This window comes from Salmo salar, chromosome ssa20 (genome assembly GCF_905237065.1).
Source record: "Salmo salar chromosome ssa20, Ssal_v3.1, whole genome shotgun sequence".
Lineage (NCBI taxonomy): Eukaryota > Metazoa > Chordata > Actinopteri > Salmoniformes > Salmonidae > Salmo > Salmo salar.
In genome coordinates, this window is record NC_059461.1 from 75498489 (window position 1) to 75525748 (window position 27260).

Below are 27260 nucleotides of genomic sequence, written 5' to 3' on the forward strand. Positions count from 1 at the left end.
AGAAGAAGTGTTGTATGGCATTGAAGCTTGTTTGGAGGTTTGTTAGCACAGTGTCCAAAGAAGGGCCAGATGTATACAGAATGGTGTCGTCTGCGTAGAGGTGGATCAGAGAATCACCAGCAGCATGAGCGAAATCATTGATATATACAGAGAGAAAAGAGACGGCCCAAGAATTGAACCATGTGGCACCCCCATAGAGACTGCCAGAGGTCCGGACAACAGGCCCTCCGATTTGACACAGTGAACTCTATCTGAGAAGTAGTTGGTGAACCAGGCAAGGCAGTCATTTGAGAAGCCAAGGCAATTGAGTCTGCCGATAAAAATGCGGTGATTGACAGAGTCAAAAGCCTTGCCCAGGTCGATGAAGACGGCTGCACAGTACTGTCTCTTATCGATGGAGGTTATGATATCGTTTAGGATATTTAGCGTGGCTGAGGTGCACCCACGACCAGCTCGGAAACCAGATTGCATAGTGGAGAAGGTAAGGTGGGATTCAAAATGATCGGTTATCTGTTTGTTAACTTGGCTTTCGAAGATTTTAGAAATGCAGGGCAGGATAGATATAGGTCTATAACAGTTTGGGTCTAGAGTGTCTCCCCCTTTGAAGAAGGGGATGACCACGGCAGCTTTCCAATCTTTGGGGATCTCAGACTATACGAAAGATAGGTTGAATCGGCAAGTAATAGGGGTTGCAACAATTTCGGTGGATATTTTTAGAAAGAGAGGGTCCAGATTGTCTGGCCCAGCTGATTTGTAGGGATCCAGATCAGAGCATCAGCTGTCTGGATTTGGGTGAAGGAGAAGCAGGGGGGGAGGCTTGGGCAAGTTGCTGCAGGGGGTATTGAGATGTTGGCCGGGGTAGGGGTAGCCAGGTGGAAAGCATGGCCAGCCATAGAAAAATGCTTATTGAAATGATTGATTATCGTAGATTTATCGGTAGTGACAATGTTTCCTATCCTCAGTGCAGTGGGCTGCTGGGAGGAGGTGCTCTTATTCTCCATGGACATTTGTTCGTCGTGGGTATTTCCTGCCTAAGCTTGCCCACTTTGCCAATTAAATAATCATAAAAATAATTGGCAACATCAAATGGTTTTGTGATGAATAAGCCATCTGATTCGATGAAAGACGGAGTTGAATTTGTCTTTCTGCCCATAATTTCATTTAAAGTACTCCCCCCAAAAAGGCCATAATTCTTTATATCATTGATCTTGGCTTCATAATAAAGTTTCTTCTTCTTTTTGTTGAGTTTAGTCGCATAATTTCTCGATTTGCCAGTAAGCCAGTCAGATGTGTAAGCCAGGCAGATGTAAGCCAGTCAGATGTAAGCCAGTCAGATGTGCAGCCAGACTTATTAGCCACTCCTTTTGCCCCATCTCTTTCAACCATGCAGTTTTTAAATTCCTCATAAATCCATGGAGCCTTAACAGTTCTAACAGTCAGTTTCTTAACAGGTGCTTGTTTATCAATAATTGGAAGAAGCAATTTCATAAATTCATCAAGTGCAACGTCTGGATGCTCCTCATTAATCCCATCAGACCAACAAATATTTTTAACATCATCCACATAAGAGTCACAGCAACATCTTTTGTATGATCTCTAAAATTTTAGGCCCAGCTGTTGTAACTTTGGCTTTCCTGGATATAGACACTATATTGTGATCACTGCATCCAATGGGTACGGATATAGCTTTAGAACAAAGTTCTACAGCATTAGTAAAAATGTGATCAATACATGTGGATGATCCTGTAGTGTTTGTAAACACCCTGGTAGGTTGATTAATAGCCTGAACCCGATTACAGGCACTGGTTAAAGTAAGAAGCTTCCTATTGAGCAGACAGCTTGATGAAAACCAGTCAATATTTAGGTCCCCAAGAAAGTAGACCTCTCTGTTTACATCACATACACTATCAAGCATTTCACACATATTATTTAGATACTGACTGTTAGCACTTGGTGGCCTGTAGCAACACCCCAAAAGAAAAGGCTTTAGATGTGCCAAGTGAACCTACAACCACAACACTTCAATAACACTTGACATAAGATATTCTCTAAGCATTACAGGGATATGGCTCTGAATATATACAGAAACACCTCCCCCATAAGGATTTCTGTCTCTTCTACAGATGTTATATCCTTGTATTGCTACTGATGTATCATCAAATGAATGATCTAAGTGAGTCTCAGAAATGTCTATTATAATAATATATGAATGTTATCTGATGTTAGCAAGTAATCGATTTCATGAACCTTATTTCTAAGGCTACATATATTAATATGGGCTATTTTCAGCCCTTTCCTGGGTAGCTTATGAAAGATAGACATAATATTGAAAAGAGCACACGAAGCAAGAGAAAAAAATAGACATTCAGCTGTCCATTAATCAATTGGTTGTGTGTGTGTGTGTGTGTGTGTGTGTGTGTGTGTGTGTGTGTGTGTGTGTGTGTGTGTGTGTGTGTGTGTGTGTGTGTGTGTGTGTGTGTGTGTGTGTGTGTGTGTGTGTGTGTGTGTGTGTGTGTGGTGCGGGGTTGAGGCTACGAACCCATAGGCTTGGCTCTCTCATCCCATCCAGGCTTCTGGGAGGGTGGACAATGAGCCTGTCATAGAGGATGTATGCAATGTCCCCACGCGCTCTGGCAGCTTTCATGGCTGGTATCAGTTCTTTCCTCTTCTGGCGCACAGCTTCAGGATAGTCCTTGTTGAGGAAGATACGTTCCTCTCAAGCTCTTGGCTCTTTTCAGAACATCTACCTTGTCCTTGAACCTCAGGTACTTGACCACTATTAGCCTGGGCCTGTCACCTGGGCCGGTGGTGGGTTTTCCAGTCCTGTGGGCACGCTCCACCTCAATCTTCCCGTGGTCCACTTTCAATTTCTCAGAGATCATTTCCCTCACTTTGTCCTCAGACTCCGTCCAGATCTCATGTGGAGATTTTGCAATTCCGTCCACAACCATGTTGTTCTGCCTTGATTGTCCCTCGAGATAGTCTGATTTATCTGTCATTGTTATCATGGATTCACACACAGAACTGATGTCCACTCTCAATGACTTACAGACTGATGTCATTTTGCTGTTCTCCTACTTCAACTCGTTGAGCTAACCCTGGGAGAACTGCAAACTGTTCTTCAGGTCCTGGACCTCTCTGGTCAGGTCATCCATTCTTTTATTAGTAGAATTCAGGAGTATTTGGACAAAACACTTGAAGCTATTTTCTTGTTGTTGTAACAACTGCTTGTAGGTCTCTTTTTGTTTGTTTAAAAGATCCTTCATGTGTGATAGAGAGACACCACTGGCACAGTACTCAGTGGTACTCCAGCCAGCATTGGTCTTTATCATGATAGCTCTTCCTCGTTCCGTGTACAACAGGAAGTGACGTTCATCTACAGATAACCCAGTGATATATTACTATAGGAGAGACATGTAGATTACCCAGTGGTATGCAAATTGAAGTGGGTCTAGGGTGTCAGGTAAGGAAGAGGTGATATGACCCTTAACCAGCCTCTCAAACCACTTCATGATGACAGAAGAGAGTGCTACAGAGCGATTGTCATTTAGTTCAGTTACCGTTGCTTTCTTCGGTACAGGAACAATGGTGGACATCTTGAAGCAAGTGGGGACAGCTGACTGGGATAGGGAGAGATTGAATATGTCTGTAAACACTCCAGCCAGCTGGTCTGCGCATGCTCTGAGGACGCAGCTAGGGAAGCCGTCTGGGCCGGCAGCCTTGCGAGGGTTAACACGCTTAAATGTCTTACTCAGGCTGGCCATGTAGAATGAGAGACCACAGTCCTTGGGAGCGGGCCGCATTGGTGGCACTGTGTTATCCTCAAAGCGGGCGAAGAGGGTGTATAGCTTGTCCGGGAGCAAGATGTCGGTGTCCTTGACGGGGCTCGTTTTCCCTCTGTGACTGTCTGTAGACCCTGCCACATACGTCTCGTGTCTGAGCCGTTTGTCTCTGTACTGACGTTTTGCCTGTTTGATTGCCTTACGGAGGGAATAACTACACTGTTTGTATTCAACCATATTCCCAGTCACTTTGCCATGGTTAAATGCGGTGGTTCGTGCATTCAGTTTTGCGGGAATGCTGCCGTCTATCCACGGTTTATGGTTTGGGTAGGTTTTAATAGTAATAGTGGGAACAACATCCCCTATACACTTCCTGATGAACTCAGTCACCGTGTCCGTGTTTACGTCAATGTTATTCTCAGAGGCAACCCGGAACATATCCCAGTCCATGTGATCAAAAACATCTTGATGCATGGATTCCGATTGGTCAGACCAGCGTTGAATAGACCTTAGCACGGGTACTTCCTGTTTGAGTTTCTGCCTATAGGAAGGGAGGACCAAAAAGGATGTCTGATTTGCCGAAGGGAGGACTTCTTTCGAGGATGGATTAAATTCCTTATATTATTTTTGCATCGCTGCATCTTTAGGTTATTCATTTTCATGGTTTTGAGTGCGAGTACCTTTTGAACTCTACAGATATTTTCTCTCCCACGCACTGGCTGCATTTCATTCTAGTCTGAGCACAAACCCTCATACTGGCTTTCCATGAATTATAATCAACATAATAATTCAAATTTCCTGCTGCTGCAGAATTATTTTCCTGCTGTAGCAAACTGTCTCAAATTAAGATCCTACATCTGTAGATGCACACACACATAGGCCACTCACCTGGGCTTCACATAGAAAATAAATAAAGACCGTCTCCACAAGTGCCCTCCTGTAAGAAAGGCTGTGATTGTGGTGAACAGAATGGGCATTCAATAATTTTTGTCCTGGCCCTTTTTGTCCTGGGCGCCTGGAAGTGTGTGTGTGTGTGTGTGTGTGTGTGTGTGTGTGTGTGTGTGTGTGTGTGTGTGTGTGTGTGTGTGTGTGTGTGTGTGTGTGTGTGTGTGTGTGTGTGTGTGTGTGTGTGTGTGTGTGTGTGTGTGTGTGTGTGTGTGTGTGTGTGTGTGTGTGTGTGTGTGTGTGTGTGTGTGTGCGCGTGTACAGGTGTAGGATCCTAATTGGATCAACCTGTTGCAGGTGAAATTTAAAACTTGTCGTGTATTTGTGGTTTAAAAAGGCTTCTGAAGTTTGTAAATTCCACTTGACATTTCAGACTTGATTTTCCTTTACGAAAAATGTATCAACCCCTACGAAAATGTCCATGATTTATAATCCACATAATAACTCACATTTCCTGTTACTGCAGGATTATTTTTCTGCTGTAGCAAACTGGCTCAAATTAAGATCCTACATGTGCATGTACAGTACTATGAAAATGTTTGCTTTGTACAGCTATGTCAGACTTCTGATGGAGCATAGAGTGGTTGAAAGCTGGTGATTTTGGAACAGCCTCCTGCAGTCCTGAGAATGAAATAAAAGTTGTTCTATTGTACTGTACTGGTATATTGGAAACCTTTTGATTGTCTCTGTGACACCTGAGCACACAGATTTCTATTCAGGAGACTGTGGGTGGCCACAGAACAGCTCTTTAAGAGCATAAAGAACATTTAAAAAGTCTTCTACATGTAACGAGTATTTTGGGGTGTAAGGGAAAATGTATGGGTGTAAAAAGTGCATATTTTCTTTAGGAATGTAGTGGAGTAAAAGTAAAAGTTGTCCAAAATATAAATACTAAATTAAAGTACAGATACCCAAAAACAATACTTAAGTAGTACTTCAAATGTTGTTCTACCCCTGAACAAGGCAGTTAACCCACTGTTCCTAGGCCGTCATTGTAAATAAGAATTTGTTCTTAACTGACTTGCCTAGTTAAATAAAAAAAAACACACACAAGCTGTCATATTTGCAGCCAGCCCATTAGATGGGTTATGAAATCAGTTGTCTAGACTCCTGTGTTCAGGGGCACAACTTTGGTTTTAGAAGGGGGCTGGGGTCCTCTCTCCAACTTTTGGGGGGCATCTAAAGCCAATTTGAGGTACATTTTATTGTAAATAAGAATAGAATATGTTTCTAAACACTTCTACATGAATGTGGATGCAACCATGATTATGGATAATCCTGAATGAATCGTGATTAATGATGAGTAAGAAAGTGCTAACCTCCCCTGTTAAGCTAATGGTGAGAGGTTGCATGTCTTGGGGGTATGATATTTGTGTGTCTGTAACTTTCATTATTCATGATTCATTCAGGATTATCTGTAATCATGGTAGCGTCCACATTGATGTAGATGTGTATAGAAACATATTCTATCCTTATTTACAATGAAAGTGACTCCAAAATGACATAATACATTATTTACCATTCATTTCCATTGGGCACAAAATAATCTGAAACACAACAAAAAGAAATAGCAAATGCATACAACAAATGTGTTGAGTCACAAGCTTGATGCAGTCATTCCGTGCTATGAATATGGTACCAAATACTTAACTTTGTACTACTTTAATATACATACAAGTGAATTTGTCCAAATACTTTTGCTCCCCTAAAATGGGGAGACTATGTACAAAAAGTGCCGTTATTTCTAAACGGTTCACCCAAAATCGATTAAAATATCCTAAAATTAAACCTGACTGTCTGCAATTTAACTTCATAGTCATTGTTTGATTTCAAAGCCAAACTTTTAGAGTACAGAGCCAAAAGAAGAACAAATGCTTCACTGTCCCAATAATTACGTAGGGCACTGTAATTCATATCATAGGCCTAATAGTATGTAGAGCTCTTTTACTTTCAATCAATATAGCTGGATTGCCCTGTCCTGCCCCTAGTCTCCACCAAACTGCAGCGCCCCAACCCAACGCACCCCACTCAGCTTTAGGATCTTAGTGAAACATTCATTATTGGTTTCAGGTGTGTTAGGCCAAAGCCACAGTGACAACCAACATTACGGCAGACCTCCAGGGCCAGGACGTGGGCATGTTTTCAATACAGACTCCTTTTCAAATTAAATCAAATCGTATATGTAACATGCGTCAAATGCAACAGGTGTAGACATTACAGTGAAATGCTTACTTGCAAGCACTTAATTAACCAACAATGCCATTTTAAGAAAAATACCATTGTGATTTTGCTACTGTAAATGTTTGTAGGCTTATGTAGCCAAATTGTATCTATTGTCGAACGCTATCCATTTATGTTTTTTGTGTGCTATTTTAATATATGAGAATTAACCAATGATATCAGGCCACACCCGGCCATGATTACAGACACCTGTGTGTGTCTTTTGACACTATATAAATTAGTCATCCTGCAGTGTTTGTCAGTATTGTCACAACTTCCACCGAAATTGGCTCCTCTCCCTGTTCGGGCGTTGCTCGGCAGTCGTCGTCGCCGGCCTACTAGCTGCCACCGATCCCATTTTCCTTTTCATTTAGTTCTGTCTGGTTTTACACACCTGTGTCTTGTTTTGTTGATTTCGGTTGCTTTATATTTCCCCGCAGCAGGTTAGGCTGTGTGCGGGATTATTTTGCTGTAGGCAACATGTAAGGGGTGTGTGCCTGCACCACGGGCATTGTTAGTTGTGTTACCGTGAACATTTTGCTTGTAGGCATTACGGAGTTGAGGTTTCTCCCCTGTATGTGTCGTTGTGTTTTTTCGGATCTGCCAAAATAAACGGTGGATTTTCCTGGAACCCTTCTGCTCTCCTGCTCCTGATTCCACACACCCCCCTCCATAGAAAGGCTTTGTTACAATTATACCCTGATGAAGACAGCTTGTCTGTCCAAACGTTGGACATAAATATTTTTGCATCTGAGCTCCTACAGTGTGCGGCTCTCCTTTATTTCTTTAAGAAAAATACCAACACATTTTTTAAAGATAAAAATATAAGAAATAAAAGTAAGAAATAATTAAAGAGCAGCAGTAAAATAACAATAGCGAGGCTATATACAGGTGGACCGGTACAGAGTCAATGTGCGGGGACACCGGTTAGTTGAGGTAATTGAGGTAGTATATACATGTGGGTAGAGTTATTAAAGTGACTTATGCATAGGTAATAACAGAGAGTAGCAGCAGCGTAAAATGGGGGGGGGGCAATGCAAATAGTCTGGGTAGCCATTTGATTAGCTGTTCATGAGTATTATGGCTTGGGGGTAGAAGCTGTTTAGAAGCCTCTTGGACCTAGACTTGACGCTCTGGTACTGCTTGCCGTGCGGTAGCAGAGAGAACAGTCTATGACTAGGGTGGCTGGAGTCTTTGACAATTGATAGGGCATTCCTCTGACACCGCCTGGAATAGAGGTCCTGGATGGCAGGATGCTTGGTCCCAGTGATGTACTGGGCCGTACCCTCTGTAGTGCCTTGCGGTCGGAGGCCACACAGTTGCCATACCAGGCAGTGACGCAACCAGTCAGGATGGTGCAGCTGTAGAACCTTTTGAGGATCTGAGGACCCATGCCAAATATTTTCAGTCTCCTGAGGGGGAATAGGTTTTGTCGTGCCCTCTTCATGACTGTCTTGGTGTGACTGTCTTGGATCATGTTAGTTTGTTGGTGATGTGGACGCCAAGGAACTTGAAGCTCTCAACCTGCTCCACTACAGCCCCGTCGATGAGAATGGGGGCGTGCTCGGTCCTCCTTTTGCTGTAGTCCACAATCATCTTCTTAGTCTTGATCACATTGAGGGAGAGGTTGTTGTCCTGGCACCACACGACCAGGTCTCTGACCTCCTCCCTATAGGCTGTCTCATCGTTGTCGGTGATCAGGCCTACCACTGTTGTGTCATTGGCAAACTTAATGATGGTGTTGGAGTCGTGCCTGGCCGTGCAGTCATGAGTAAACAGGGAGTACAGGAGGGGACTGAGCATGCACCCCTGAGGGGCCCCAGTGTTGAGGATCAGAGTGTCGGATGTGTTGTTACCTACCCTTACCACCTGAAGGAGGCCCATCAGGAAGTCCAGGATCAAGTTGCAGAGGGAGGTGTTTAGTCCTAGGGTCCTAAGCTAAGTGATGAGCTTTAAGGGCACTATGGTGTTGAACGCTGAGCTGTAGTCAATGAATAGCATTCTCACATAGTTGTTCCTTTTGTCCAAGTGTGAAAGGGCAGTGTGGAGTGCAATAGAGATTGCATCATCTGTGGATCTATTGGGACGGTATACAAATTGAAGTGGGTCTAGGGTTCCTGGGATAATGGTGTGGATGTGAGCCATGACCGGCCTTTCAAAGCACTTCATGGCTACAGACGTGAGTGCTACGGGTCGATAGTCATTTAGGCAGCTTGGTGTTCTTGGGCACAGGGACTATGGTGGTCTGCTTGAGACATGTTTGTATTACAGACTGAGACAAGAAGTCTGTAATACAGTATTCCATATAAGGCATCAAGACCTTTTGAAAGTTGCACAGTATACCCTTAATCTTGTATTAAATCAAATCTAGTGATACATAACTTGACATCTCTGCCATCCATTGTTACATTGTGGGTGGATAACCAACCTTTAATGGCAATGCATTTCTTAGCCACTATAAATGCTAGGTTACACAGTTTCTTCTGGTAACATTCTCCAGTATCAACATTTCCAAGCAAACAAAAACAGGATTAATCTGTAAACATACTGAGATAAAAGAACGTACTCTTTGCCAGAATGCAGCCAGCCTTCACAAGGGCATAACATATGCAAATATGTCCCCTTTAGTGTTTTACACCTCTAGCAGAGGAACTACATTTACGAATGCATGATATTCAGTTTCATATAGTACATTCTATGGATGGTCTTAAACTGCAGTAATTTATGTTTGAGATTATATGAACAGGACTGGGCATTCAAACACATCTGTATCCATTCATTCATTTTTTAAATTATTTTTTATTTCACCTTTATTTAACCAGGTAGGCCAGTTGAGAACAAGTTCTCATTTACAATTGAGACCTGGCCAAGATAAAGCAAAGCAGTGCGACAAAAACAACAACACAGAGTTACACATAAACAAACGTGCAGTCAATAACACAATAGAAAAGAAAAATAGAAAAATCTATGTACAATGTGTGCAAATGTAGAAGATAAGGGAGGTAAGGCAATAAATAGGCCTTAGAGGCGAAAATAATTACAATTTAGCATTAACACTGGAGTGATAGATGTGCAGATGATGATGTTCAAGTAGAGATACTGGGGTGCAAAAGAGCAAGAGGGTAAGTAATAATATTGGGATGAGGTAGTCGGGTGTGCTATTTACATATTGGCTGTGTACAGGTACAGTGATCGGTAAGCTGCTCTGACAGCTGATGCTTAAAGTTAGAGAGGGAGATATAAGACTCCAGCTTCAGAGATTTTTGCAATTCGTTCCAGTCATTGGCAGCAGAGAACTGGAAGGAAAGGCAGCCAAAGGAAGTGCTGGCTTTGGGGATGACCAGTGCAATAAACCTCATCATCATCAATAGTGTCTCCCAGGTCTTCCTCACATTTTTATTTGACATTTGTTTTACAGGTTTGTCAGACTGCCTTAAAATGGTTTAAATCTTTGAAGCTTCTGGCTTGCCCAGTGTTTGCTGCAGAGTCTGAGCATGTGAAGAGCATGCACAAGTAAAAATGACTTGTTTTCCATGTTACAATACTACCCTCGTGTGGTTAACAGACAATACAATCCATGTTTGGCATAGAAGTTGTTGCTGGTGAGCCCAGTCTATAACAAAAAGTGGGTGGCTATAGCACACGATACTCTCAGGACAGCGAGTAGCCTACTGGTTAGAGAGTTGGAGCAGTAACCGTCAGGTTGCTAATTCGACCCCCAACGAGCAAACAAGGTGAAAAATATGTCTATGTGCCCTTAAGCAAGGCACTAATTGCCCCATGATTGCCATTGGCAGACCCTGGCTGTGATCCCACTCTTCAAGGGTGTCTCAAGGAGTTGGGATATTGAAAATAACACCTTTGAAATAGGCAAATATAATCACCCACCTACAGTGGCTTGCGAAAGTATTCACCCCCCTTGGGATTTTTCCTATTTTGTTGCCTTACAACTTGGAATTAAATTTGTTTTTGGGGGGGGTTGTATCATTTCATTTACACAACATGCCTACCACTTTGAAGATGCAAAATATTTTGAAAAAAACTTGAGCGTGCATAACTATTGAAGTCAATACTTTGTAGAACCACCTTTTGCAGCAATTACAGCTGCAAGTCTCTTGGCGTATGTCTGTATAAGCTTGGCACATCTAGCCACTGGGATTTTTGCCCATTCTTCAAGGCAAAACTGCTCCAGCTCCTTCAAGTTGGATGGGTTCCGCTGGTGTACAGCAATCTTTAAGTCATACCACAGATTCTCAATTGGATTGAGGTCTGGGCTTTGACTAGGTCATTCCAAGACATTTAAATGTTTCCCCATAAATCACTCGAGTGTTGCTTTAGCAGTATGCTTACGATCATTGTCCTGCTGGAAGTTGAACCATCCCAGTCTCAAATCTCTGGAAGACTGAATTCCCTCAAGAATTTCCCTGTATTTGGCGCCATCCATCATTCCTGCAATTTTAACCAGTTTCCCAGTCCCTGCCGATGACAAACATCCCCAAAGCATGATGCTGCCACCACCATGCTTCACTGTGGGGATGGTATTCTCGGGGTGATGAGGGGTTTTGGATTTGGCCAGACATAGCGTTTATCTTGATGGCCAAAAAACTCAATTTTAGTCTCATCTGACCAGAGTACCTTCTTCCATACATTTGGGAAGTCTCCCACATGCCTTCTGGTGAACACTTTAAGCAATGGCTTTTTTCTGGCCACTCTTCTGTAAAACCCAGCTCTTTGGAGTGTACGGCTTAAAGTGGTCCTATGGACAGATACTCTAATCTCCGCTGTGGAGCTTTGCAGCTCCTTCAGGGTTATCTTTGGTCTCTTTGTTGCCTCTCTGATTAAGCCCTCCTTGCCTGGTCCGTCAGTTTTGGTGGGCAGCCCTCTCTTGGCAGGTTTGTTGTGGTGTCATATTCTTTCCATTTTTTTAAATAATGGATTTAATAGTGCTCTGTAGGATGTTCAAAGTTTCTAATATTTTTTTATAACCCAACCCTGATCTGTTCTTCTCCACAACTTTGTCCCTGGCCTGTTTGGAGAGCTCCTTGGTCTTCATGGTGCCGCTTGCTTGGTGGTGCCCCTTGCTTAGTGGTGTTGGAGACTCTGGGGCCTTTCAGAACAGGTGTATATATAGACTGAGATCATGTGACAGATCATGTGACACTTAAATTGCACACAGGTGGACTTTATTTAACTAATTATGTGACTTCTGAAGGTAATTGATTGCACTTGATCTTATTTAGGGGCTTCATAGCAAAAGGGGTGAATACATATGCACGCAGCACTTTTGTAACGGTCGTCATAGTAATTGGATCAAGGCGCAGCGAGTTGAGTGCTCATCTTAACTTTTATTGTGAACACAACTATTAAACAAAACAATAAATGAACGAACAGTCTTGTCGGCTCACACAGCAGTACAAAGAACAACCTCCCACAATTCCCATGACAAACACATTCCTAATTATAGGACCTTCAATCAGAGGCAACGATAGACAGCTGCCTCCAATTGAAGGCCCCAATCCCAATTACCTAAACCCAGATCTAAACACCCTAGAACAAACATAGAAATATACAAACATAGAACAATGACCAAAACCCCGGAATAAATAAATCAAACACCCCTCTACATACACACACACACACCAAACCATATAAAACAAATACCCCCTGCCACGTTTAAAATTGAAACACGTCTTTTTTTCCATTTCACTAAGCCAATTTTGACTATTTTGTGTATGTCCATTACATGAAATCCAAATAAAAATCAATTTAAATTACAGGTTGTAATGCAACAAAATAGGAAAAACGCCAAGGGGGATGAATACCTTTGCAAGGCACTGTAATTACAGTTTTTCTCAATTGCTAAAACACTAAAACCCATTGGCTGAACAAAGTTCTCAGCTGCCTGGACTCATTTAGCTAATTATGCAGTCTGTTGTCAATACCTTAAACCATTTCACATGGTAAAACACAATTTGCAGATCTCACTTAGACTTTTCAGCAAAACTCTAAACACATTCTCATTCTCAAAACACATTCTGCACTCTAATGCACATGTCATCCATACTGGTAAACACAAGTGGCAACAATCAAATACAAATAGAGAACACATGTCATTGATTGAACACAACCACTCAAAATGGATTTAACCTGTTTCAAATGATGCGACACAACCAATATAAGCCAGTTCAGAGAGCAAACAGGTTGTTGAAGGTGGGAAGGAGAAAGTCTGAGAATGGATAGAAGAAACAATGTGAGAGGACGAGGACGAGTGCGTATGCGAGGTGGGCGACGAGGAGGAAGAGGAGGAGGAGGGCAAGAAAGAGGAAGAGGAGGACAAAGAGGAAGAGGTAGACAAAGAGTGGAAATATCTGATGAAATTTGAGCAACAGTTATAGACCATGTTCTTGTCCATGGACTGACAATGAGGGAAGCAGGACTTAGAGTGCAACCCAATTTGAGCCGATTTTCTGTGTCCACCATAGTAAGGACACTGAGAGAAGAGAACAGGTACAGTATACTACTGTATTTTTGTAATTGCAAATTTACTGTACTACACTATATGCAGCTGTTTCAATAGACATTTGTAAAGTTAATCACTGTATGTATTGTACTGCATGAATATGTTTTGTAACTGCATAACTACTTTTTGTAGAATTGCAAGGCTGCCACATGCAGGTGCAAGGACAGCTATATTCACTCGGGAGCAAGAGGCCGTTATAGTTGGCATGGTCCTTCAAGATAATGCAATACGACTCAGAGAAATCCAGGAACGAGTGATACAAGACAACACACACTTCCAGGGAATCGACAGTGTGAGCATTTCCACAATTGACCGTGTCCTCCATTGTAACAGGATGCGAATGAAACAAGTATACAGAGTACCTTTTGAGCGCAACTCACCAAGGGTGAAAGAACTGCGAGCTCAGTATGTGCAAGTAAGTGTACATTCAGAAACATTTACTGTAATCCAGATTGTCTACAGTACCAACACATACTATGTGAATGACATTACTCTTCAGTACATACTATGTATGTGAATCAGAAGTGCATACAGTAGGCCTAATTGTACTCTTCAGTATAGCACTGTCTCTGTACGACTTACAAAATCCTACATACAGTATATTGTATTTCTACACAGACAATATTTGACTTGGAATCCTTGGACAGACCCCATGAGTTCATCTTTGTCGATGAAGCAGGCTTCAATCTAACAAAGAGGAGAAGGAGAGGCCAAAACATGATTGGACAGCTGGCCATTGTTGAAGTCCCTGGTCAACGTGGTGGCAATGTCACAATCTGTGCTGCTATCAGCAACCATGGTGTTCTACATCACCATGTTACAATCGGGCCATATAACACCCGGCACCTTCTAAGATTTATTGCCAATCTAAGAGATATTTTATTTGAGCAGCAGGTTCAAGAGCAGCAGGGTCAAGAGCTAAATGAGAATCCCATTCCCACCTATGTAATAGTGTGGGACAATGTCAGTTTCCACCGAGCTGCTCAGGTAAGGGAATGGTTTAAAATCAATGGGCAGTTTATGAACTTGTACCTCCCTCCATACTCACCTTTCCTGAATCCGATTGAGGAGTTTTTCTCCTCTTGGAGATGGAAAGTGTATGATAGACAACCCTACACCAGAGTAAATCTGCTGCAAGCCATGGATTTAGCCTGTGGTGATATAGGTGAGGAATCATGTCAGGGCTGGATATGGCACACAAGAGGCTTCTTCCCCCGTTGCCTCAGGAGGGACAATATTGCTTGTGATGTCGACGAAGTGCTCTGGCCTGACCCAGCCCAAAGACAAGAAGAAGCACATTGATCACGTTTACTCCTTTGATTTTTGTCTCTTTTAGTATTGTATACTGTAGTACAGTGCATTGTAGGCTGTATACTGTACAATTGACAAATTGTATGGCCCTGAACATTGTGCTTTCCATTTATTAACAGTACTGACTGCTCAATAGATTTTGACTGGTTGCAGGTTCATATCAACAAAGAACAAAAATTACAGTATCACAGAGACAAAGGACAAGTTTGTGAGATGCAGGGTACAGTACTGTAAAAATAGGGGTACAAGGAGGAGGAAGAACAAAAAACAAAATTGCAAAGAGCAAAGCAGAGTAGTCATTTCTGATCAATTTTGAGCTACTATGATAGAACATGTTTTCGTTCATCAAAAGACAATGACGGAAAAATATGAATATTTTTTTAGATAAATAATTTACTTCTCCCTGAGAATTGTATGTTTTGAACAATGTGTTTTCTATTTTTGCGGTGTATTGTTTACTGACTGCTTGAGAGTGTATATCATTTTGATCACTTTGTTTATGATTTGAGAGCAGTGTTTGATTTTGAACACAGGTAAAACTGTTTTGAGGCGAATGTTTCATTTTGCGAAAGGAGTCAGAGGTTATATAAATAGTGCTTGAAGATGAGGTTTTGTGTTTAATGTTTTCAGGAAATGGAGCAAGGTTTCAGAAATTGTGTTTTAGCAATTGAGAAAAACTGTAATATCAGCCCTCTACTGCACTCATTTTGGATTATACTATTTTTTGGGAATATTTTGTCTTTCTGATAATGTATCAATAATATAAAACAATCTTCAATAATATAAAACACTTTTACCCCCCACACACAGAATCTTTATGGGTTGCCTCAGGGCAATGCTGTGCCATTAGGGTAGTAAAACACCATGGAAAATCGGGGGCAAAAAGGTTTTCTAGAGGGTTAAGTAATTGGATTCTGCATTCTGTAGGCTTTTACATTATGAAGGAAGAGCAAGGCTACTCAGCCAGCACTAGTTTTAAGAAACACTTACTCAGGTGCATGACAACATTTCCGTTCCGTGAGACTTTACTCAGTTTCGTGGCAATGACGGGGTGAAAGTTCCGATGATAATAGTGCTATTTTGATCTTATCAGAGGGGTGATAAAACATTTCAGACATCGACCTTTCACCCCTTCAAAGCAACTCAAGAGTTCAATTCACATCACAGTCAAACTGTCAAACTGTTATTTTGATGTGATGCAAATGCAATAATCGTGTGAAATACTGCCCCGTTTCAATTTGAATTAAATTACAACTTGATTGTCCCCGCAGGTAAATTAATTGTGTAGTCAGGAGTACATACAACACAATATATGCAGAGCCGTTGTTCAGCTGTTGTTGGTTGCATGTATTTATGGATTAGGATTTTGGTTTAGGGTAACAGTGAACTCAATCCTGATAAATTAATAACACTGGGTTCAACCTACACCAAGCTCATGCATGATCTATGTCCTTAATGCAGTGTTTATGAACTCAAGGTCACAATAGGAATACTAAATGATGCACATTATGCACATTACTGTGAACATACAGTACCATGCAAATTACTGTAAACATACCATGGCAGAAATATCATTCACATTGCTGTAAATATACCATGCCAGAAACATCATGTACATTACTGTATACACACCATACACATTACTGTAAACATACCATAGCAGAAACATCATGCACATTACTGTAAACATACCATATGCATTATGCTTGAAAGATAAAGGCATTTTATTATTTTCTCTATGTTTTAGACCTTGAGAGAGGTCTGCCCTAGGTTGAACTCTGTATACCCCCTCTCATGTTCACTTCCTCTCTCTCTCGATGCGTCTCTCTCTCTGCTCCTACCCCCCCTCTATCAATTCAATTTCAATTTAAGGGACATTATTGGCATGGGAAATGTATGTTTCAAAAGTGAAATAAATAAAAAATAACTAATTACAGTAAACATTACACTCACAAAACTTCCAAAATAATATATACATTTCAAATGTCATATCATGTGCAAATCGGAAAATAAATAAACATAAATATGGGTTATATTTACAGTGGTGTTTGTTCTTCACTTTCTCTCTCTCTACATCTCCCTCTGTCCCGCTCTCTGTCCCTTTCTCTCTCTCTGCCTCTCTCTCCCTTTCTCACTCTCTTAGTCCCTCTCTCTCTCTGTGTCCCTCTCTCTCTTTTTCTCTCTTTCTCTGTCCCTCCGGTGTTCCTCTCTGTCCCCCCCTTCCTTTGCTGATATGATAGATTTCATGCAGCAGATTATGGGACCATCCTAGAGATATCAGCCATATGTGGCAGATAACAAAGTAATCAGCTCATTATCTCTTTCTTTCTCTCTCTCGCTCTCACACACACACAAATACACTAATCAACATTGATTATGAGAAGGGATTTCAAGTCAGAAATACGGTAGGTTATTGTAATTCATTAGGAAGAATTAAAGTCAAGGCAAATATAACCACAAACCACTTACAGATATAGAGTTAATTGGCAAATATGCAATCACAATCTGGGAAAATGTACAGGAAGTTTTTTTTACTTTCCCTGCAGATTGTATCGAGCCTGGTTGCCAGATCTGTAATACTTTAGCCAGTTTCCCTGGGCTAAAGCATAGGAGTTGGCTAAAGCACCTACACATCTAGCAACCAGGATAGAAAATGCAAATGCCAGTTTGTTGCTTTGACTCCCATTATTTTTCTGTCTTAACATGAAGAAAATAGTAAAATGTACACTCAGTATATTCTGTGTTTCAACTGGAAACCTAGTCTATATTTATTCTTGTTTCAGAAGAGAGAAACGACCTTCTGACCTTCTCCTCAGCATTGCTTTTTAGTGTCTGCGTTGACAGGTGACAGGGGAACTAGCTCTCATTGCTCTAGCTGGTGCTCTCCATCTTGTTTCCTTTCTGCATCATTACAATGAACAAGGGATCCGGCTAGCCTGTTAAGAGGCAGTGGGTTAGCTGACGCTAAGTGCCTCCACACTTGACACACACACACACACACACACACACACACACACACACACACACACACACACACACACACACACACACACACACACACACACACACACACACACACACACACACACACACACACACACACACACACACACACACACACACAGACGGACAAACACACGTAAAACACACATACAGTCACACACACCTGCCCCTTCTCTAAGAAATATAGAGAGTGTTATCAGGCGAACCCTGCCCCTTAGTTCCACACGTAAACAGGCTGTATATAAAGGGTTGGTACCATAGAATCTGACTACCTCTTGCAGTGTGTGTGTGTGTGAGCAAATTCCCCACAGACAGATACAGGGCATATACAGTAACACAAACCCGGCCGGTGCCAAGATGCCTGCAGACTTCAATGGACAATGGGTGATGGTCACCAACGAGAACTTTGAGGATATCATGAAGGCCATTGGTAAGCTGTTGTTCTAATGTCTGTTGGAAAATAGGGACATGCGATACAGAGAGAGATACTAGATATGCAGAGAGAGATACTAGATATACAGAGAGAGATACTAGATATGCAGAGAGAGATACTAGATATGCAGAGAGAGATACTAGATATGCAGAGAGAGATACTAGATATGCAGAGAGAGATACTAGATATACAGAGAGAGATACTAGATATGCAGCGAGAGATACTAGATATGCAGAGAGAGATACTAGATATGCAGAGAGAGATACTAGATATGCAGAGAGAGATACTAGATATACAGAGAGAGATACTAGATATGCAGGGAGAGATACTAGATATGCAGAGAGAGATACTAGATATGCAGAGAGAGAGATTAGATATGCAGAGAGATACTAGTTATGCAGAGAGAGATACTAGATATGCAGAGAGATACTAGTTATGCAGAGAGAGATACTAGATATGCAGAGAGATACTAGTTATGCAGAGAGAGATACTAGTTATGCAGAGAGAGATACTAGATATGCAGAGAGATACTAGATATGCAGAGAGCGATACTAGATATGCAGAGCGAGATACTAGTTATGCAGAGAGCGATACTAGATATGCAGAGAGATACTAGATATGCAGACAGAGATACTAGATATGCAGAGAGAGATACGAGATATGCAGAGAGATACTAGATATGCAGAGAGAGATACTAGATATGCAGAGAGATACTAGTTATGCAGAGAGCGATACTAGATATGCAGAGAGAGATACTAGATATGCAGAGAGATACTAGATATGCAGACAGTGATACTAGATATGCAGAGAGAGATACGAGATATGCAGAGAGATACTAGATATGCAGAGAGAGATACTAGATATGCAGAGAGATACTAGTTATGCAGAGAGCGATACTAGATATGCAGAGAGAGATACTAGATATGCAGAGAGATACTAGATATGCAGACAGAGATACTAGATATGCAGAGATACTAGATATGCAGAGAGATACTAGATATGCAGAGAGAGATACTAGATATGCAGAGAGATACTAGATATGCAGAGAGAGATACTAGATATGCAGAGAGACATACTAGATATGCAGAGAGATACTAGATATGCAGAGAGAGATACTAGATATGCAGAGAGATACTAGATATGCAGAGAGAGATACTAGATATGCAGAGAGAGATACTAGATATGCAGAGAGATACTAGATATGCAGACAGAGATACTAGATATGCAGAGAGAGATACTAGATATGCAGACAGAGATACTAGATATGCAGAGAGAGATACTAGATATGCAGAGAGATACTAGATATGCAGAGAGAGATACTAGATATGCAGAGAGATACTAGATATGCAGAGAGAGATACTAGATATGCAGAGCAAGATGGTGGAGAGGGAGGAAGGGAGGGAAGGAAGGAGTGGAGAGGAGAGAGGGAATTGACAGAGAAAGAGTGTGTTGTGTGTGTGTATGTGTGTGTGTGTGTGTGTGCATATGTCTATGTGTGTGTGCACGAGTGTGTCTGATAGAGAGGGGGATGTCAGAGACAATGTTAGTTTAAATACTTTATTTGAGAGTGTTAGTGAGTGAGATTGTGAGAGAGTGAAAGGATGATGTGGTGCTGCTTCAGTTACTTATTGAGCTTCTGTCATGGCGACTTAACCTCCAATGTTTGTGTGAATGGCTCCCGCTTGTTACCACGTCGAACAAATATTGATTTACTCTTTTAAGCATTTTTATCGTCCCCATTCAAGAGAATAGAAAATCCCATCCCAAGCTCTGCCAAGAGGCGTCGGCATGTCGCTGGAAAGCGAAGGCCCTCATCCATCCACTCAGCATGGCGTTGATAAACCACAAGTCTTTTATTATTCATGACTTTATCTGCAATTTATAACTCCCTCCGTGTTATAACTCCCTCCGTGTTATAACTCCCTCCGTGTTATAACTCCCTCCGTGTTATAACTCCATCCGTGTTATAACTCCCTCCGTGTCATAACTCCCTCCGTGTCATAACTCCCTCCGTGTCATATCTCCCTCCGTGTTATAACTCCCTCCGTGTCATAACTCCCTCTGTGTCATAACTCCCTCCGTGTTATAACTCCCTCCGTGTTATAACTCCCTCCGTGTCATAACTCCCTCCGTGTCATAACTCCCTCCGTGTTATAACTCCCTCCGTGTCATAACTCCCTCCGTGTCATAACTCCCTCCGTGTTATAACTCCCTCCGTGTTATAACTCCCTCCGTGTTATAACTCCCTCCGTGTCATAACTCCCTCCGTGTCATAACTCCCTCCGTGTTATAACTCCCTCCGTGTTATAACTCCCTCCATGTTATAACTCCCTCCGTGTTATAACTCCCTCCGTGTCATAACTCCCTCCGTGTCGTAACTCCCTCCGTGTTGTAACTCCCTCCGTGTTGTAACTCCCTCCGTCTCATAACTCCCTCCGTGTTATAACTCCTTCCGTGTCATAACTCCCTCCGTGTTATAACTCCCTCCGTGTCATAACTCCCTCCGTGTTATAACTCCTTCCGTGTCATAACTCCCTCCGTGTTATAACTCCCTCCGTGTCATAACTCCCTCCGTGTTATAACTCCCTCCGTGTCATAACTCCCTCCGTGTTATAACTCCCTCCCGCTCAACCCAACAAATCCCCAAAATCCCAAATCCAAGGCGTCTCATTCCGTGGCGCTCTCTCATTTCCATGAACAGATCGATAATTAGAGCCATATGGAAACAGAGGGAGGGAGAACATATTTGGATGGGTAAATAAAAGAGCTTCATCAAAAAGAGAGATGGGTAGGAATTGAATTTACACTTTGTGGCCAATGCAATGCAGTGCAGGCTCACAGTTGAACTTATTCAGCTCTATTTCTGGTACAAGGCCATTTTAAAAAGGGTAAATGAGATGGTCAACAGAGCTGGTCTGAGTGGAATAGTAATTCTAGAACTTGAGCTCCAGTCTCATAACTGAAGAGTGGGACTGGTGGCTAATGCACAAGGGAACACAATAAAACAGAATACTATACACACCTCACTGTCCAACCAAGGTGAAGAGAGTCTATATGAAATTGGTTGGTGGTTTGAGCCCTGAATGCTGATTGGCTGAAAGCCGTGGTATATCAGAACGTATAGCACGGGTATGACAAAATATTACTTTCAACTCCTCCAATTACATTGGTAACCAGTTTATAATAAAGCAATAAGGCCCGAGGGTTGTGGTACATGGCTAATATACAGTTGAAGTCAGAAGTTTACATACACTTAGGTTGGAGTCATTAAAACTCATTTTTCAACCACTCCACAAATTTCTTGTTAACAAACTATAGTTTTGGCAAGTCAGTTAGGACATCTACTTTGTGCATGATACAAGTCATTTTTCCAACATTTGTTTACAGACAGATTATTTCACAATTCCAGTGGTTCAGAAGTTTACATACACTAAGTTGACTGTGCCTTTAAACAGCTTAGAAAATTCCAGACAATTATGTCATGGCTTTAGAAGCAACTGATAGGCTAATTGACATAATTTGAGTCAATTAGAGGTGAACCTGTGGATGTATTTCAAGGCCTACCTTCAAATCAAACAAATCAGCCAAGTCCTCAGAAAAACAATTGTAGACCTCCACAAGTCTGGTTCATCCATGGGAGCAATTTCCAAACACCTGAAGGTACCACTTTCATCTGTACAAACTATAGTACACAAGTATAAACAGCATGGGACCATGCAGCCGTCATACCACTCAGGAAGGAGACGCGTTCTGTCTCCTAGAGATGAACGTACTTTGGTGCGAAAAGTGCAAATCAATCCCAGAACAACAGCAAAGGACCTTGTGAAGATGCTGGAGGAAACAGGTACAAAAGTATCTATATCCACAGTAAAACGAGTCCTATATCGACATAACCTGAAAGGCCGCTCAGCAAGGAAGAAGCCACTGCTCCAAAACACCATAAAAAAGCCAGACTACGGTTTGCAACTGCACATGGGGAAAAAGATGGTACTTTTTGGAGAAATGTCCTCTGGTCTGATGAAACAAAAATAGAACTGTTTGGCCATAATGACCATCGTTATGTTTGGAGGAAAAAGGGGGAGGCTTGCAAGCCAAAGAACACCATCCCAACGGTTAAGCGCGGGGGTGGCAGCATCATGTTGTGGGGGTGCTTTGCTGCAGGAGGGACTGGTGCACTTCACAAAATAGATGGCATCATGAGGCAGGAATATTATGTGGATATATTGAAGCAACATCTCAAGACATCAGTCAGGAAGTTAAAGCTTGGTCGCAAATGGGTCTTCCAAATGGACAATGACCTCAAGCATACTTCCAAAGTTGTCACAAAATGGCTTAAGGAAAACAAAGTCAAGGTATTGGAGTGGCCATCACAAAGCCCTGACCTCAATCCTATAGAAAATGTGTGGGCAGAACTGAAAAAGCTTGTGCGAGCAAGGAGGCCTACAACCCTGACTCAGTTACATCAGCTCTGTCAGGAGGAATGGGCCAGAATTCACCCAACTTATTGTGGGAAGCTTATGGAAGGCTACCCGAAACGTTTGACCCAAGTTATACAATTTAAGGGCAAGGCTACCAAATACTAATTGAGTGTATGTAAACTTCTGACCCACTGGGAATGTGATGAAAGAAATAAAAGCTGAAATAAATCATTCTCTCTACTATTATTCTGACATTTCACATTCTTAAAATAAAGTGATGATCCTAAATGGCTTAAGACATTTTTACTCTGATTAAATGTCAGGAATTGTGAAAAACTGAGTTTAAATGTATTTGGCTAAGGTGTATGTAAACTTCTGACTTCACCTGTACCACGGCTAAGGGCTGTTCTTAAGGATACAGAACAGCCCTTAGCCATGGTATATTGGCCATATACCACAACCCCCCGAGGTGCCTTATTGCTTTTGTAAACTGGTTACCAACTTAATTTGAGCAGTAAAAATAAATGTTTTGTCATACCCGTGCTATAAGGTCTGATATACGGTCTGTCAGCCAATCTGCATTCAGGGCTCGAACCACCCAGTTTATAATAGCAATAGTTGTGTTGTGCATAAGAACAGCCCTTAGCTGTGGTATATTGGCCATATACCACACCCCCTCGGGCCCTATTGCTTAATTAGGGCACGGCCCCTTTTTTCTCAATTTCCGCCTGAATGACATGCCCAAAGTAAACTGCCTGTTGCTTAGGCCCTGAAGCCAGTGTATGCATATAAAATAAAAAAACTTTAAAGTTTGTAGAAACATTCAAATAATGTAGGAGAATATAACACAATAGATATGGTAGAAGAAAATCCAAAGAAAAACCATCCGGAATTTTGTTTTTGAGAGAGACCATGCTCTTACAATGGCAAGTATAAGGGCATACTCAAGTCTAGCTCCCAGGAGGCAATTCCTATGGATTCCACAGGGTGTCAGCAATCTATTATCAAGGTTTCAGGCTTGTAACTTCCAAAACGAATAGCAAATATCAGTTTTAGTACAGGGACACAGTCTTGGAAATTCGTGTTTGCGCGCGCCATGAAGACAAGACCCACCTGTAAAATCGGTTTCCTATTGAACATACTTCTTTCCGTAAGAAATATTATAGTTTGATGACATTTTAGGGTATCTGAGGAGTAAATAGAAACGTTTTTTGACTTGTTGAAACAAAGTTGAGGGGTAGATTTTCAGATTCCTTTCTCTGCATGTTGAACGAGTGGATTACTCAAATCAATGGCGCCAACTAAACTGACTTTTTGGGATATAAATAAGGATTTTATCTAACAAATCGACACTACATGTTATAGCTGGGACCCTTTGGATGACAAATCAGAGGAAGATTTTCAAAAAGTAAGTGAATATTTAATCGCTATTTGTGAATTTATGAAACCTGGGCCGATGGAAAAATATTTTGATGTGGGGCGCCGTCCTCAAACAATCACTTGGCATGCTTTCACTGTAATAGCTACTGTTTCACCGGAAGTTGTCCCGCTAGCGGGACGCCTAGCCCTAAGAAGTTCATACTTCATACTTATCCTGTTTACAGTATACACTGAGTGTACTAAACATTAGGAACACCTTAATATTGAGTTGCACCCCATTTTGCCCTCAGAACAGCCTCAATTTTTCAGGCATGGACTCTACAAGGTGTTGAAAGCATTCCACAGGGATGCTGGCCCATGTTGACTCCAATGCTTCCCACAGTTGTGTCAAGTTGTCTGGATGTCTTTCAGGTGGTGGACCATTCTGAAAAACCCAGCAGCGTTGCAGTTTTTGACACACTCAAATCAGTGCGCCTGGCACCTACTACCATACCCCGTTCAAAGGCACTTAAATATTTTGTCATGCTCATTCACCCTCTGAATGGCACACATACACAATCCATGTCTCATTTGTCTCAAGACTTACAAATCCTGTTTTAACCTGTCTCCTCCACTTCATCTACATTGATTGAAGTGGATGAAACAAGTGACATCAACAAGGGATTGGATTCACCTGGTCAGTCTATGTCTTGGAAAGTGCAGAGCATCTTTAAACATTGACATTGTTGTTTCATTGTGTTTCCTCCAGATATTGACTTTGCAACCCGTAAGATCGCTGCCCACCTGACCCAGACCAAGGTGATCGTCCAGAACGGAGACAAGTTTGAGACCAAGACCTTGAGCACCTTCAGGAACTACGAGGTCAACTTCACCGTCGGGGAGGAGTTTGAGGAGGTCACTAAGGGACTGGACAACAGGACAATCCAGGTAGGACCACAACCACTATGACCACGTCAGAGTGTTACTGCACTCCGTCCTAACCGGTTCCAAACCCTAACCTTTACCCTCTCCATCATGTTCTCTCCTTTTATTCTATTCCACCATTTTTTATTTACATTTCTTATAGGTTTTCATCTCCTGCTTTCCCTTGACTCTCAGTTTGTTAATGCATACTGTATGGTCACATAGCCCACAATCCAAGCATCTTAAAAGGTTTGGTCCAGTCTCTCTCAGATTAGAATTCAAGAGACAGCCATAAGCACTGCTGTGGGTTGTTGACCCTGGCTTTATGGAAACATAAACACATATCTTCAGCCTGGACTCAGGGTTAGATGTAACATAGTAAACGAAAATACGGGATACCCAAATTAGTATGATATGTTACATTTGGTATGGTATGTTTTAATTTGTGGATATACATCATCCACTTAGTATGATATGTTCTGAATTAAAATGTGTATGATATGTTACCAATTACAATTAGAACACACAACTTTTGGGTTGCTAGATGTTCACGTCATCCACCCTGACCAACTACCCCACTTTTGTTTTTGCCTTAAGTAACCTTCTGTCTTATGCAACCATACCAAATGTAATATATACAAATTTGAGTTTCACGTATTTTCGTTTACTATGTTACCTCTATGATACCAGCCTGATATCTTAGCTGTGGGACATTTGGGTAAATGCTTGTCCATGGTAAGCTAACTGTGTGTGTGTGTGTGTGTGTGTGTGTGTGTGTGTGTGTGTGTGTGTGTGTGTGTGTGTTCTTCAGACACTGGTTACCTGGGATGGAGATAAGTTGGTGGCTGTGCAGAAGGGAGAGAAGGCCAATCGTGGCTGGAAGCAATGGATAGAAGGAGACCTGCTACACCTGGTGAGAGCAAGACAGATGGGGGGAGGGGTTTAGACACAGAAAAGAGAGAGAAAGAAATGTCCTAGACTTCAACCTGAACATACAGAACGTTACAGATTCTTCATACCTAAGACAACAGAAGCTCTATACATTTAGTACATTTCTGAGAAGAGAGATAAAGAGACAGACAGCTATCAATCCTTCAGTTTTTATACATATCCTCATTCAGATTTACACTCTGGACTTTTCATGATAATAAAGTGAGAAGGTGTACTTCCGTATGTCAATCAGTACAGTGGAAGTTGTAAAGTCAATCTTGATTTCCAGCTCTGAGAAAGAGAAGGAATACTATAATCCCTATAGAGCTTCATGCCAAATGGCACCCTATTCCCTTTATAGGGCCCTACTTCTTACCAGAAGTGGACTATATAGGGCACATATGTCAAACCCATTTTATTGAGGGCCAAGTGTCTGCGGGTTTTCGCTCCACCCTTGTAATGATGAATTAAGGTCACTAATTAGTAAGGAACTCCCCTCACCTGGTTGTATAGGTATTAATAGAAAGGAAAAAACTAAAACCCTCAGACACTCAGCCCTCCATGGAATGACTTTACATCCCTGGTATAGGGAATAAGGTGCCGGTTCGGATGCAGACTACATGTTATGTGATTGTCTCATTGTCTTTCTCTCCGTCTCTTTTTCTTTCAGGACATCTATGTTGAAGACAAAGTCTGCAAACAAGTGTTCAAGAAGAAACCCTAAAACCGTATTTGTTGTAATTTTTGTATATTTTTTTTTATTATTTCACCTTTATTTAACCAGGTAGGCCAGTTGAGAACAAGTTCTCATTTACAACTGTGACCTGGCCAAGATAAAGCAGAGCAGTGTGTCAAATACAACAACACAGAGTTACACATAAACAAACATATAGTCAATAACACAATAGAAAAATCAATGTACAGTGTGTGCAAATGTAGAAGATTAGGGAGGTAAGGCAATAAATAAGCCATGGAGGTGAAAAAATGACATTTTAGCATTAATACTGGAGTGATAGATGTGCAGATGATAATGTACAGGTAGAGATACTGGGGTGCAAAAGAGCAAGAAGAACATTACATACATGTGTTTCTGCCTGCATAATTATGTTATGTATTTATGATGTGATTGTACTTAATAATAAATACTTAATTCAACCCAAGCAGATGGGATGCATTGACTTTAAGTTAAATTAATATTTATATGGGTGTATATTGACCAGAGTTGACAGTACTTGCAAATAAAAACAACAGTATGAACTTTTAAAAACATAACATAGCTTCTCAAATTAGTGCGTCATTGTGAGAGAACAGAACTATGTGTAAATTGGCAAATCAATCGAATACATTGTACACTGTACAGTAGATGACCAGAAGAAGACATATATGAATAGCGTACAGTATATGATGTTCAGTTG

General features: G+C 41.5%; 1 protein-coding gene across 1 annotated transcript; it reads left to right on the forward strand.

Moving 5' to 3' along the window:
• Positions 1 to 18089: 18089 nt before the first annotated feature.
• Positions 18090 to 27005, forward strand: ret2 (Retinol-binding protein II, cellular). Its single transcript, NM_001146482.1, has 4 exons — positions 18090 to 18211; positions 24761 to 24939; positions 25727 to 25828; positions 26516 to 27005. The coding sequence occupies exons 1-4, from the start codon at positions 18139 to 18141 to the stop codon at positions 26567 to 26569; spliced, it is 408 nt and encodes a 135-aa protein (NP_001139954.1). The 5' UTR covers positions 18090 to 18138; the 3' UTR covers positions 26570 to 27005.
• Positions 27006 to 27260: the final 255 nt, after the last annotated feature.